At 43.2% G+C, this 15,328-nt stretch overlaps 1 protein-coding gene across 1 annotated transcript; it reads right to left on the minus strand.

Moving 5' to 3' along the window:
• Window positions 1-3,078: 3,078 nt before the first annotated feature.
• Window positions 3,079-11,958, minus strand: SNAPC1 (small nuclear RNA activating complex polypeptide 1). The gene is made up of 10 exons (XM_058829291.1): window positions 11,785-11,958; window positions 10,589-10,748; window positions 9,457-9,597; window positions 8,909-9,013; window positions 7,847-8,005; window positions 7,367-7,435; window positions 6,676-6,738; window positions 5,675-5,816; window positions 4,931-5,011; window positions 3,079-3,462 (listed from the first exon to the last, which is right to left on the minus strand). The coding sequence occupies exons 1-10, from the start codon at window positions 11,910-11,912 to the stop codon at window positions 3,434-3,436; spliced, it is 1,077 nt and encodes a 358-aa protein (XP_058685274.1). The 5' UTR covers window positions 11,913-11,958; the 3' UTR covers window positions 3,079-3,433.
• Between the last annotated feature and the right edge of the window lie 3,370 nt (window positions 11,959-15,328).

Consider the following 15,328-nt stretch of genomic DNA (forward strand, 5'->3'; position numbering starts at 1 on the left):
GGTCCTGTTATATATGACACATAAGTAGAACATTAGAATAAACAAAGTATCTTTTAGTCCTTTAGGATCAGCTCTACCTTTAGAATCCTAAAAAAACCCAACAAAACCAAACAAAAAAAACAAGCAACAAAAAAAAAGAGCAGACTGCTTTTGATTTTAGCCTGAAAAAGAAAGGGTTTAGAATTAATGGAACAGTCTCTCCAGCTTTGTAATGTGTCTTTTTGCAGACGGTGATTAATTAGTTGTTCTCCATGCTCACTACAGTAGAGATGTGCAATTGGTAGCAACACAAATTTACTTCACAGTTAACAATTTGGCCTTATAACAAACAGCAAAATCCCTTTTACTGTAGGGCTCTCCAGTTATTCCAGATTGACACTAAGTTGTCTACACTGACACTAAGCTGTACACACACAGATCTCCACTGTCATCCATGGCATTTGGAATTGTCTCACATCACTCCCATATTGCTGTTTCAGCTTCAGTTTGAAGGCTGCAAAAAACTCCAGATTGAGCACAGCTGCTTACAGGAGCATTCCCAAGCTGCTATTTGAGCTTAATTTGTCCAGCCTTTTGCACTTATTTTGACTTAATTAGACCTTGTTGGTTGTTTTAATAAGAATATAAAATATATTGTATATTTTCACTTAAACAGTTTCCAGGTGTTCAAGAAAAGACTGGACATGGTACTCAGTGCCATGCTCTGGTTGACAAAGTGGTGATCATTCAAAAGTTGGACTTGATGGTGCCAGAGGTCTTTTCCAAGATAATTGATTCTGTGGTTCTGTAAACTGATGTCACCTCTAGGTGTTTTAGGTTTATTTTGCTTTTCATCACCCACATTTTCCTTGCAAACACTGAGCACTGGCTCAATCCTCCAAGAAGAGGATCTTACAGCTTTGCCAAAGAAATGGTTATTACTTGTGGATGTACAGACAGTTGTGCATCAACCTCAGAGAAGCTTCAGCCAAAACATATGTATTTAATTTATTTCTGAAAACCCTAACAACATCCAGATACAGTCATATGGCCTCACTCCTGTCCACCAGCACAGCTGGAAGTTAGGCTGGAGTGATTACAGATTAAATTTCCTTCCAGACTTCAACTACTGCAGTAGCTGTGACTCCAACCAGGAGAGAATTTAGATCCCAGAACGTCTACTACTGCTATTACTATTTGGAAGTCCAGAATTATTGTTGAGGGCTTTTTTAATGTCAGCTGCTTGCTCCAATGAAGCATTTTAGGAAGTCCCTCTCCTGTTTTTCAAAGCCTGTAATTGTCCATCAGAATACAGCAAGGGATTTTTTTTCTTTTGAAGATTACACCAGCATTGTGAAACTCTGCTTACAGCTGCCTCCAGATTCTCAGGACTACTGTTTTGAAACATCACCAGTCAGCAGTTCTAAGTTTATTCTTAATCATGACTTCCATTTTACATCTATGTAATTTTATAAACAAATTTCAGAACATTTGTTTTCATGATTGCAATATGAAAATAACTGCTGGTTGAATGCACCCGTCCTTGTGCCTAGCCAAGCCTTTGCACGCTTTGTAAATCATTTGCAGAGGAGTGCAGGGAGGACTCAAATCACCGAGTATCAAAAATTGTGACAAATTCCACCCATTACTCAGCTCTTGGGATGGCTCAAAGGTACAAGGAGAGGCAAATTAGATAGCCATGTTACGAAAAAGTGCAGGGAACTTTATTTAACAGTATTAAATATGTTCCTTAAACATGGTACTGAGCAAAAATAGTCTGATCAAGTTTCTCTGAGTTATCTTCTGGTTTCTTTGTACTTGCTCACCAAAAAGTAGAAGAAATGCACAGAGGCAGGGCTTGTGCAGATAACAAAAGCACAGGCATTGTCACTGTCAGAAAACCCAAATAAAACTAAATTGCTCAAACTTTATAGAAATGATACCTCCAAAACGTTTACAGCCATAGATGAGTCCTTTTAAGAAGCCCACATCTGAGGCATACTCCATCCACAGCCTCAGCCCAGCCTCAGGACAAAGACTGCACTGGGAGAGTGAAGGATAAACCAGAAAAAAAATACTAGAAATTAAATGCATGTCTGATGACTTTAACTGTGTTGTTGCCACTATAGGGATTTTTAATTGGTGTAGTAGTATTCTTTTTCTATAATAATTAGATCTAGGCTAATAATGACCTTTGGATTAAACTATCAAGACTTTGGTTACCCAGCTGAGTATTTGTGCAGTTTACAGTGCAGTAAGGTTTTTCTTTATTACAAAGTGTTTCCTCTTTTCTCATTAACAAGGTCGAGTGCAACACTGGCACTTCATCATCAGCTTTTCCAGTGTCTGACTTCTTTGTCATTTTGGCCCATTCCTCCTTGTCAACCAACACATTTAATATGGAAACCTTTTATGGTAAAACCATTTGTATCTCCATTTAAATGTTTTTTCTTCTAGGTAAGAGCACTTCAATTCCTCTGGCCCTTGAGAATCATACTCCCAAACTAATTAATTCAATTTAGGTTCCTCTTGTATCCAAATCTTTCAGATGTCTAATTTATATTTCCTCTTGTAGAAAAGGACACTTAACTCCTTTGGCCTTTCTTTAGAGAACAGCTGTGATCAACTGGAGAAATTCCAAGGAGAGTAACTCCACGTTCTTCTTAAACTGTTGTGGTCAGATGGGGATATTTAAGGCTTCAGCCTTCCAAGGCTGAGTGACACAAATTCTACTGGTTTTAGTGTTTACAGAAAACACTCCAGCTGATGATTCTCAGTCCATTTGCTTTTTCTGCTGCACTGTTGCCAAGCAAACATTTCCCCATGCTGTGCCTGTTCTCAGTACTGAGATCCATGTTTATTTCCACAACCACTTCTTTCACTCCCCTCATTTTGAATTCCAGTCGTGCCCTTGTACAGCTTAGGGCTATCTACAGAATTAATAAACACCCTTTACATGCCCCCATTTGAATGCACAGTAACTCCAGATCTGCTGGAGACAGGGCACAACAAAGAGCTGATCAGCAAGTTCATTTCTGCATGTGTGGGATCAAACCATGATAAGCAGTGAAGTTTACACGCCATAAAATGGAGCGAGTCAACCATGAAAAATAATTTATTGTACTAATTTTCAACAGTCAATAACCTGATGTTCAGAGATAAAGGATTACAGACATGTCTTACATGGGCAAATATTTTCTGAGCCTTTTCTTTTCATCTCAACCAGGACACAGGAACTTTGGTGTCCCACAAGAGGCATTCACCAGGTGAATAAAGGCACCACGAGACAGCTGAAGTATCCCAGTCACTACCAGTATTCCAGCATCACCTGTGGCTCAGGTCCCAGACACTTCTTTTATGTTCAAAGGTATCCAAAACAAGCATTTGGTGTTACCTCTGACATCTTCATTTTGTCATTAAAACATTAGTGCTTTTCCAACTGGATCCTCCAATGTCATCTTCTCCTCTTGGGGAGAGATACTTCTGAAAGGAAATAAAGAGAAGGGTTTTTTTACAAGCTTTTAAATCCATCTTCCCTCATGGGAATTGTTCAAGTAAAATTAATCCTATCCAGTACAGGAACTTAACTAGATGAGCTCCTGAGATCCCCTCCCAGTCCCTCTCCCCATGGTTTTTTAAATATGAAAAAAAATCTTTCTAGATTCTACAGCACACTATCATTCAAAGTATCAACTGAAATGACACTGATGAATATTGTTCCAAAACTTATTCCATCTTAAAAGCTTTCTGCTCCTCATCAACATCTTTCAGATTTTGCTGTGAATTTGACAAATGGAATACTCACAAAATCTCTCTGAACAGACTGCTTATGGGTATTTTTAATGCTTCAGAAGTTACCAGAAAATTCTGAGAAATGGAGAATATTCCTGATTTAGAAAGAAACTTTTTGTCCACAAGTAGACAAGTGAGGGGAAAATAAACGAAGTACAAGATTAAATGCTCCATGGCATCTTCAATCTGACCATTTAAAACTGAATGAACTCTCACTGTCTACAAATAAAAGTGACCAGAGAATGTAATCTCACTTCCATACTACGAGATGCTCCTTTGCTTCTAAAAAGAGCAAATAGAAATATACAATGTCACTAAAAATGTATTTTAACACATTTAAATATATTAAATATCCCTTGTATTAAATATCCTTCCATTACACACAATTTTGGATAGTATATTAAGGTTCTTTATAGTGTGCCATGTTCTCCTCAAGCAGCTGAGAACAGACCCTGAAGTTTCTGAGTTGCAGAGCAGCCCAGTATCGTCCAACATTGATGCTTCTGCAGAGTAACTCCACTGTAAGCTTTGAGCAATTTGCTTTACCATTGCTTCCCAATTAAAATTCCATTATCTCCAGCAACCTGAGGGACAGCAAATCCATTCATTCCCCTGCTGCAGTTCCCAGAGTCCTCCCCCAACGATGTCAGATAACTTCCAGCACAGCAGAGGATGCTCAATCCATGAAACACTGCCCAGCTGAAACTAAGGCTAGAGAGGAACCTTCTCTCCCCTCAACAAAGGTGAGGGAAGCAAGGGCTATTCTTTCCTAAGATCCCAGAGGCACCAGAACAGGCATTTTCTGGAATTGGGTGACTGACCAAAAAAATCACTTTTCCCCATACAATGGAACTCCTCAAGACAAACTTGCATTACAGAAGAATGAGACTCCTTTAAACTGGACCAAGTCTAACTCTGAACACACTACAATGAAATCTGTGTAGAAAAAAATTACACTTGGGATTTTGTTACGGCGTTTCAAAGTTTCCATTTTCATACAACAATTTGCAGGCTAAAACCAAATCTAGTTTTGATCCATGATCCAAACTAATGAAATCATAAATACATGATCCAAAATACCAACTTTAGTTTCAGAAAAACACAACAGAGAGATATGTAAAAACAAGTCACTGGTATGCTGGAATTCCAATCTTTGTACCTCCTTCATCTGAGTCCTCTTCTGTGATTACTGGCATCCCAATATGCTGAGTTACAGTTTCCTTTGCCACTTGCATTTCACCTGCACACAGATTTTAAGGAAAAAGTGTCAGTTTTTTTGCTTCCACATCCCTCATCTAGTAGTTAAAAGATTGTTCACTGCTGCTCTCCTGAGATGCTGTCAAATGCCGTAGACAAACCTACTTTTCACAGTACCTTCAATATGGTTTACTAAGAAACCTTCAATAACCAGTAATTAACACCATCAATTTGAAGAAAAAATAATCACCAACTCAGTTCAATAATTCAAAATGACCTTACTGCTCCAGAACACTCCATCTACTCTTTTCAAGTCAAGCAAAGGTAACACTGCCTAATGCTCATCTCTGAAGAGGGATTTATTTCCTCAGTAACTTTTTTTCCCTAGCAGAGGCTAAACAAGTCTGAAAACAGTTTGGAACTTTGAAATTAAATCGCCATCTTCAAAATAAAGATAATTTAAAAAATAAAGACAATTCAAAACCATTTTGCTGTTTAGTTTCATTTAACCTATAACAAATAAGGAGTAAACAGAAAATTAAGACAGCAGAACAACTTCTATCAGTTGAAAAGTTGGATATCAGAAAGAGAATTTCCTTCAGGAATGTAATTTCCCACTGATCAACAGGAAAATTTAACCCAGCTAGCAAAGCAACTGATAAACTTTTGCAATCTCCCCAGGTTCATGGATTGAATGGAGAAGTACCTCTAACTTCTGAAGAACATCTTCTCCTTGCTGGCTGTGGTCTCCTGCTGGTGATTCTACTTCGACTCGGAGACTTCCCACAACTGGATCCTGATTCAGAGGATTCTAACTGCACTTGACGATGTCTCCTGGATTTGGAAACCTGAATGATACAAAAAAAGCTGAATTTCTACAGCCAGATCTTGCTGGGGGCCACTTGACCAAAGCATCAACTTGATGTCAGGGTGAAAAAGAGATAGGGAGGGAGGGCTCCCACTAGTTGCTGTTCTCCAGTTGTAACAGGACAGTGCCCTTCTATGATTTAATGGGTGTATAAATTAAAATGCAGATAATGAAACATTGACTAATTCTCAATCCATTCTCTGTTACTACCAACCTACACCATGTTGCATCCCCCTACACAAAAGAAACACTTCCAAAAACTGCTGCTCTGTAAAGCCTCCATACCATCTTATTTTGCTTAAGTGCCTAGAAAACATCACTGCACATTGACGAGTCTGGACTCATGTATAAAATCCAGAGCTCTGTTTCATTTAATGACACATTTTTCGATGTAAGATTTTAATCAACAGAGAAAGTTGAGACGTTTCTCATAGGACTGCTAAGAAAAAGACAAATCAACAATATTCTTGCAAGGGAGAAGCTACTAAAACAAAGTTTCCAAGAACTTGCAACTGACTTTAAACTCCTAAGTCCCATTTTCACAGGCATCTTCCAAGATGTCAGTATCTAAGATCAAAGGAATCTGAGCAATTAAACTTTCAGGTATTTTTATACATCTTCTTAAACTTCCATCTTAAACAGAGCACAGACATTAAGATACCCTGTAAATGAAGAATAAGAGCTTTGGGTTTCCCTGTGTTAGGAAAACCAGAACATTCCAAACTGGAGTGCAGTTTAACTCATTCCTTTTTGATCCAACATTTACATTAAACTGGTACTTTTAAAACTGTTCTTGAAAAATTAATACAATTTTTTGTATTATCAATTCATATGCCCACCTCAACAGCTGCAGAATAAGACCTGTATTTGATTCTGGCCAGGGCATTTGCTCTTTCAGAACCCTGTAAAGAAACAAAAGTCCAGTCAGAAAATATATTTATTCTATTATAGCAGTACTGTAATGAGATATTACATCAGTCAACCACTTGAGTAATATCTCACTACAGCTCTAACTTTATAATTAGTTCTACATAATTTCAACGCCACCAGAATGCTACTTCAAGGAAAAAAAAAAGTTTTAATTTCATTAAAAAGATGGAGCATAATTTTGGTTGCCTTCACTGTTATAAAGCCCAGGAGGAGAAAAATCAAACTTGAAACTTCACATCTTATTCAAAGTTGAAATAAGCAGACAAATACAACATGAGACAATTTTGTAGCACAAAAAATGAATATTGCCTTAAGTTGAAACTCAAGGAGGAAGTGCAAAGGAGTTTGGCCGAGCTCTTTTCCCTCCTTACTTGAGAGAGACTTTTTATTGTGATCTTTTAAGAGCTGTCACAGCAGTAAATGCTCACAGCTCGACAGAAAACAGTACGAGTTAAAAACAAAACAAAGCCCCACCAGCTGTCCCTGGAATTTATTTTAACACTATCAAACTCTGACCTACACTGCTTAGCCTGAGATCTGAAGTCAAAAAATTAACAGATCTGGCCTGTGCAATGCAGCAAAGTAGTTCAGTTTCCTTACCTCTGATTTTAGCAAAGTCTCTTCTCTCTTTTCTGTTTCATCAGTTTCTTTAGTACTTTGGAATGATTTCTGTGGGAGAAAAGTGTTTTTCTTTAAACATCTGTCATTTACAAGACAGCTAAAATCCAAGAACTGTAAAAAACCAAGAAAACTATTTACACACATCCATTTTCTACATCCACCTTACACTGTGGCCTTTCTTTGATCCAGGAATGTGTTACAGAGGTAGTTCATGAGGTCAGACCTTCAGGGCATCTCTCTCAGCAGTCAGCTGTGGTATGCCAGAGGCAAGACCACCCATAAGTCCTTTCTTCCATCCACATCATTGCCTCAGGTTTCACACTTTCCATGCCTAAGTGTCAGTTCCCTCTCCTTCAGTCTGAGATGTACCAGCTCAGAGGCAATCACACCAGAAATCCAGTTCTTACATGTTCACCCAACCTGCTAAATCACCACAGCATAGTGGCTGGCAGTACCTACCATTCTGCCCTGCTGCCATTCCTGATGTTCCAAGGTTATGTCTTTGAGATTAACCACAAAGTCATCTTTTATCAAGCTCAGGGCCTTGTACGGCTGGGATTTGTCGGCTGAAATTATACGTTTCATTTTCTGATAGTGCTCGTGAATATTCATCATTTCCTGAAAATATTTTTAAAAAAAGTGTCTTTCAGGGAAAAAAGATTCCAGCAGTAAAACAACATTAGTCCTCAACACACAAACCCAGGGTTACAGAAACCCTAACCCTAAATTCTAAGGAGACCACTGGACCAGGAGGAATGTTAGAAACTGATTCTGGTTAGATTATTTGAGTCAAGATTATTTAGAGTCAAGAAATCCTTCTAACCAGAACTGAGCCACCAAATAAGCTAAAGAGAAGGTTATTCAGGGCCACTGTTCACACAAGGTTCATTCTGATACTGTGGTTTATTTTCATCTCTCTGGAGGAAACATTTTACTTTACAAATTTCTGCAACAGTGCAGTCAACCTTACTGATACACATTTGTCAGCAATAAATGAAAAAACCTGCAAAGAAAGTTCTACCACTGAGTGATATAAGAACCTTTACCTGGGTTAAATTACTCAGGTTTTTATAAAATGTATCATATAATAAAAAAAACAAACAACGAAACAACAAGCTTTGAAAGGAGAAATAAAGGTGAGAGAAGGCTATGAACTTGCAGATAAGTAAATTCATATTACCACAAGTATCAATCCTATGGCTGCAACCTGCAGACATATCAAAACAAACATGCTTTCCCCCATTTTCCATTTTTCTCTAAGTGACAATTAACCCTTTTACATCTTACTGAAGCAAAACCACAAAACATTAGGGCATCTTTCAGTATTGGAAAAGATATCACAATTCTTCCAAACTAAATGCCACATTTCTGGGTGTCTGATAAAATTATCTTAGTCTTTGTTCCACAAGGGACTGACAATGACAAGACAGTGCTGATCAGAGAAGTTAAAGCTCTTGGACAACAGAGAAATTAAAACAAAACAAACCCCATGATTAATCTGTAGTTTAAAGATCACTGTACCTCTAATACATCATTACTGATGAGGCTGTTTACTCTGTTACTCGGGTCCTTAAATTCTTCTTTTAAATAATTTTCCTCAATCTTCTTCTTAGTCCTGTAGGTCAGCTGAAACAAGAGGCCATGTTTGTAACCTAAAAGAAAACTTTAAATGGAACCTCCTCTTGAGAATTCCTACTGCATATCCATCAATCAGGAGATGGGAGATACTGAAAGGCATAAAACCATTTCACCAACAACACTGTTCCTGCCATATGTTCAGAGCCAGCACTTTTCACAAATTATTCTCCAGTTAAGAATTTAATCCAGCACTCCCCAGCTGGTAAGACATCTCAAATCTATTAAGAACATCAGATACTGAAAAAATATTTTCAGGTGTGACGTATTCAAACATCCTCTAAGCTTTTCATCACCTACCTATGTAAAGCTATACATACCACATTTTACCATGACCTCAAAGCTGAGCTAACCATGAGTGCTGTTGTACTGTCAGGTGTTGAATGATGAGGGTATTTTATTTCAAAATGTAAGTTATTAATGTAATAACTCACTAGCTTTGGCATTGCTGTGAAATGGAAGGCTCTGGCAAGTCGCAGTCTCCTAAAGACATAGGCTGCATCATAATGCAGGGAGTCAACCAAATCCTGCTGAAATCTCTGGATTTCAGGCCAATCCTTGAGTGCAATTCTGATCTGCAACAAAAGAGTTACAAACTGTTAAACCAGTATTTCAACCATAAAAATTAACTGAGCTGACTACAGACAACACCTGGATGTCCAGAGCTGCAGAAAGGATCCCACAAGATATAAATATATATTTGTTATTACCATCATCATTTTATGAACATAAGATTATTATACTTTCTTTTGACAGGGACATGAAACACAAGTCCTTTCTGATATGTGAAAATATTCATTCTTCACATCCTGAAGTGTGTGAAAAATAGTCTGCACCTAGGACATTCCCCTTCACTAGTGACAGTAAACAATACTCATACCAGGTTGTGCTGCCACTGAAATACTCAAATTTCCCTTAGCTTTTCCTTTCTCTCCTGTCACATCCACTCTGCCCACTTCACCTTCTCTCTGCTTAACTTTCTTGATAACTCATGTACCCTCTTACAGTTGCTCTCCAGCAGTGGCTTTAAAATTGCCTAAATTCATCTTCATAAAATGCCAAAGATTTCTCTGAGGTCAAAATATGAGACATCATGGCATCGTTGTAGACTACTCCAAATTCAGTTTGCTATTTAAAGAATTTGGACTCAATTTTGCATGTGCACACAACATATATCACAAAGTTCCTAAGCAAACCACTTCTCCTTGCACTGAGTTTATAATTCCTTTAGATATTGGTCTCCTAAAAGCAGCAAGCAGGGTGTCATTCAGGCATGCACACTCTTAACCTATTTATGAATTCATTTTCTGGTTAATGGGAAGTGGAAATAATTCAGTCACTCTCCATTCTGTCAGAATTCTAAAGAGTAACTCAGGCTATAATGGAGTTCTCTTACCCTGATGAACACATTCTCCCTCCCTGCCTTTTCCAATAGCTTCTAATCTGGCTTTAAGTATTTTTATTTTAAGAAAGGAAGAGGAAATGCCCTAACCATTTATGATGACAAAGCAAACAGCAGTGTACCACATATCTTATGCCTAGTATCTCCTGAGAGGTAACGATTACCTTTTGTTTTGGCTGACAAAGCTGGGCATTATAGAGCCCATATAGGAGGTACAAAGCACCAACTCGGATCTGGAAGGAGTAGGGGGGCAAGAAGTACTGGAGGGCCACATCTAGAGTCTTCTTCGAGAGCTTATTCCTCTCCAAAGCTCTTATTCTACCACTAAAGCAAACAAAGAAAAAAAAAAAGGAGCATGTTAAAGCAGATAAATGTAAAACTGCAGGCTTCAGAAAAATTAATAATGCAGAAACAAGCTTTATATATTTAAAAAATATAGAATCATTGAATGTCCTCAGCTGAAAGAGACCCACAAGGATCACTGAGTCCAACTCCTGGCTCTGCAGAGGATGACCTCCAGAATCACAACCTGGCAGACTACAAGAAGATTTTGGACAAAGTTCACACGGTATGACCCCTGGAGCATCCTGTGCAGGGCCAGGAGTTGGACTCCATGATCCGTGGGGGTTCCTTCCACCTCAGGATATTCTATGAGTCAGTGAAACATGCAATGTTCTGCGATCACACTTTTAAATCCCAAGAGGATTGCACCAAGCCCCCTGCAGAGTCAGCGCTCAAATCACACACACTCCTAATGCACGGAATACACCGAATTTAAAACTCTTCCATCATTACAGAGGGACCGATGCTCCACCTGCTTTAGAGCCCAGCCAGGCAACCTCTCCCTGAGCCAGGCCTGAGGGGGCACACAGCTCACCCGCACTCCCTTAAAGCTGCTCCTACACGGGGGGACGCTGAGCAGCGGGGGCTGCGGGCCTGGCGAGGGGCAGAAAGGGGAAAGGCGAGGGGCAGCAAGGGGAAAGGCGAGGGGCAGCAAGGGGAAAGGCGAGGGGCAGCAAGGGGAAAGGCGAGGGGCAGCAAGGGGAAAGGCGAGGGGCAGCAAGGGGAAAGGCGAGGGGCAGCAAGGGGAAAGGCGAGGGGCAGCAAGGGGAAAGGCGAGGGGCAGCAAGGGGAAAGGCGAGGGGCAGCAAGGGGAAAGGCGAGGGGCAGCAAGGGGAAAGGCGAGGGGCAGCAAGGGGAAAGGCGAGGGGCAGCAAGGGGAAAGGCGAGGGGCAGCAAGGGGAAAGGCGAGGGGCAGAAAGGGGAAAGGCGAGGGGCAGCAGGGGGGGAGGCGAGGAGCAGGCGCGGCTCGGCCTGAGGGGCGGCCGGGAGCCATCCCCTCCCTCCGTCCCTCACTCACTAGAAGACGGTGTGGAAGCGGCGCTGCCGCCACAGCTCGGCGAAGCGCTCGAAGCGGACGGTGTCTGCCTGCTGGAAGGCGCTGAGCAGCTCCTCGCAGTCTTCCTTCAGCCCCGGCACCTCGTTCATCCCGCCGGCTCCGCTCCGACCCCGCGGCCGCTCCGCGCATGCGCGCCCGCTCCACAACAGCCCCGCGGCGCCTGCGCGCCCGCCCCGCGCCTGCGCACGGCCCGTGCCGGGAGGGGCCGGGAGGAGCCGCTGGGGCTGCCCGTGAGGGAGCGCGGCTGCCCCGGCCCCGGCCCCGTGCGCTCCGGTGCCGCTGCCCCTGCGTGTGGCGAGACCCCGGCAGTGACGGGCGCTCGCTCTGCCCGCCCCGGGCGCTGTCCCCCTCTCCCCCGCTGTGGAGTGCGAGCCCCGGTCCACGGGCAAAATGCCTCTCCGAGAAGCGCATCCCTGGTGGTCCCGGGGCGAGCCCGCGGGGATGAGCGGGTTCGGGCGGGATGAGCAGCGGCGGATCCGCTCGGGCAGGCGCCGCCGTACCAGAGCCCCAGAGATCCCGGGGACGCTCTAGAGGCGAGGGGCTTCACAGTCTCCGCCCCAGTACCCGCAGACGGCCCCGGCAGAGAGCTCGGGGGCCGTGACCCGACGGGCTCGGGAACAGCGGCTCCCCTGCGGGAAGGGTGTCCGGCGGTCCCGCGCGGCTGTGGGGACGTGACACATCGCCACGCTCCGGTGAAGGGACAGTGCCGGCGCCCTGCGCCGGTCCCCGCTGCTCCGCCGGCTGTCCCAAAACCCCGACGGCTGCGGGAGCCCCGTTTCCGCCTGGGCGAGCGCGGCAGGCAGGGATAAGCCGGCGGCCGCCCCCCCGAGCGGCGGGGTGCCGTGCCCTGCCCTTCCTTGCCCTGCCGTGGCCGTGCCGTGCCGCCCGCTCCCCGCATGCACGGCCACACGTAGGCGGCCGGGGCAGCGGGGCGGGCGGGGAGGGGGCCGCGGCTGCCGAGCCGCACGTAGGGTGGGTGGGTGCGGCCTCGCCGGCGGCGCGGAGCGGGCGGCGGGGGCTCCCCTGCCCGCGCTCCCTCACGCACGTACAGAGAGGGGCGAGCGGCCGCCGAGGCGGCTGCCGGGACCAGCGCCGGCGTCGGAGAGCCCCGAGCCGCGGTGAGTACGGACCCGCGGCACCGGCGGTGTCCCGGGCGAGCCGGTTCTGCTGCCCGGGAGGTTCCGCAGCTCCTCGGGCGGGTCCCCAGAGGGTTTAGGCACGGGGCTCGGGTTTCAAGGCGGTGTTGCGGTGATCGCCGCTGCGGTCGGGGCTTGGCTGCGGATTGTGGGAGCGCGGCTGGACAGCGGCACCTGCGCCGGGAGCGGTCCCGGGCTGGGCAGGAGAGCGGCCGGGTGCCTCTGCACACACGGGATGCGGGCTCGGCAGGTGCGAGATCCCCCCTGCGCAGGGGAAGCTTTAGCGGGTGACAAACAGCGTGTAGGGAAAGTACGGGCTTCGGATGGAACCTTGCGTGGTGCCTTTGGGATGTTTAAATCTGCAGTTTTCCCGGCGACCGCGTAAAAAATTGATATTTTGCTTTCTCAAATAATCATACGCTGCGAAATGAATTTGAAATGAAATGAAATTGAATTCTGCTGTCTACGGTACCGTGATGTTCTCCAGTTCACCATTAGCATCAACTAATTGATCCAAAGGTCGCTCCTTACAGCGAGGCGCATCAAGCTGTCAGCTCCTACAATGTCAGGAGCTCCCACAGTGCTCCAGGCATGCAAGCATCTTTCCATGTTTATTGCATTTCCCAAAAGGTTGCTGGAACACAACCTTTAGCAGCCTTTATTAGGAGGTAATTTGCTGAGCAGCAGTTGCCTGTGAGCACCACTGGTTGCCAATGTCATTGACTATAGGAACAGGGATATTTGCAGAGCTGTTGCATGTGCACTCTACAGGGTTTAGCAGGAGAGCTGCACCTGCCAGGGTTTGGTTTGCATTTTTTCCTTTTTCTGAAAAGACGCTTTCATCTATCACTTGGATTCATGTTCAGAGATGTAGGGCAGTGACCTGTTCATCCAGTATGTGACCCTGACTTCAACAGATTGTACTGATTTTGGAACAGAATGCCAACACTGTTAGGAAAGCAATGGATCCTCCCCAATGGATTTAAGGATTCAAAGCACAAGTAAGTAAAAAATGACACATCATGGAGCAAATTCACCATTACAGCTCAAGCTAAGCCCTGTTTAGTTATAGGAGTCATCCCTTAAATTAACAGGAGCAGAGGAACCTGGCTCTGGAGTGATCCTGAATTTGTAAAGCTCGGAGTGTGTTTTCTGATTTTTGTATTTTAAGCGTGCAGTGAGTGGGGTGATTTCTCAGAGATGATGTTTCAAGGAACACTACATGGAATTATTTTTCTTCCTAAGGCAGTCGGGGCTGCATGATGCAAGATGTAGTGAGGATGAGGCTGTTGTGCTCATGTGAATGTGCCCTAAGTCTTCCCTTGCAGGAAGTTTGGGTACAATGCAAAGAATGAAAATGCAGAAGAATAAAACCAAGTAACAGGGTCTCTTTGTACAATTCCTCTGGTGTGGTATATAAAATTAAATGCAGTATCAATTTTAAGACTAATTAACACTCTTCATCAACTGTTTTCAGTGCTCCTTCAGATTATTCATTAGTACATTTTAGTACAATTAATGCCTTCAAACTAAAAAAAAAATAAATAATTAGATGATGTAAGGAAGTGTGCTGGTTACTGTATCTTCTTCATACTCAGCTGCTAAACAAAAGGATGAAATCCTATTTGCTCTATTAATTCCCAGTTTATAAGTTGCAATTTAAAAGCCATTTATCCTGCACTGATATAAATAATTGGGTTTTCCAGGTGTATATGGCATAAAATAAGTCTCTTTTTTTAATACCTTATATGATTGCATTAGAACACGTTTTCAAGTTGAAAACATGAAAATAAATCACGTTTTTATCGATTTGTAGGAAAATAAATCATGAATATATTTCATTAAATAGCTTATTTCACCTTCGGTATGTACAAACGTATTGCAAGTAACAGGATCATACTCTACTGGCACATGCCTCCTGCTTTCAGACTTCCCAACAAACACTGCAAAAGCTTTTTAATCTGTGCAGTAGGAAGTGGCATTGATTTAACAGGACAGCAGGAGTCACAAGTTCTTGTCAAGTCATTTGCGTGTACCGACAGCAACTGAAATCACCTGGAGACATGAGCATGGATTCAAACGAGTTTGTGTTTTGTTCCTAAGGGCATTAATTCCTGGTGTGATTAATCAAAGAGGCTTCATAAATGTCCTCTGTCTCTCTCTGGCTTCCTCCAGGAAAACCTACACCATCCCCATATCCGACTTGTTAAATTCTATGTTTGACCTCTTTTGTTCCTGCGTGTGATCTGCCTCACTCAGGTGGGATAACCATGTGAATAGGATTCAGCTTATATATAAATATTATATATCTGTATTATGTTTAATATGAAATGTTTTTGGGGACTGTGACCATGTCTGCTTGATGTCCA

This window comes from Poecile atricapillus, chromosome 1 (genome assembly GCF_030490865.1).
Source record: "Poecile atricapillus isolate bPoeAtr1 chromosome 1, bPoeAtr1.hap1, whole genome shotgun sequence".
NCBI lineage: Eukaryota > Metazoa > Chordata > Aves > Passeriformes > Paridae > Poecile > Poecile atricapillus.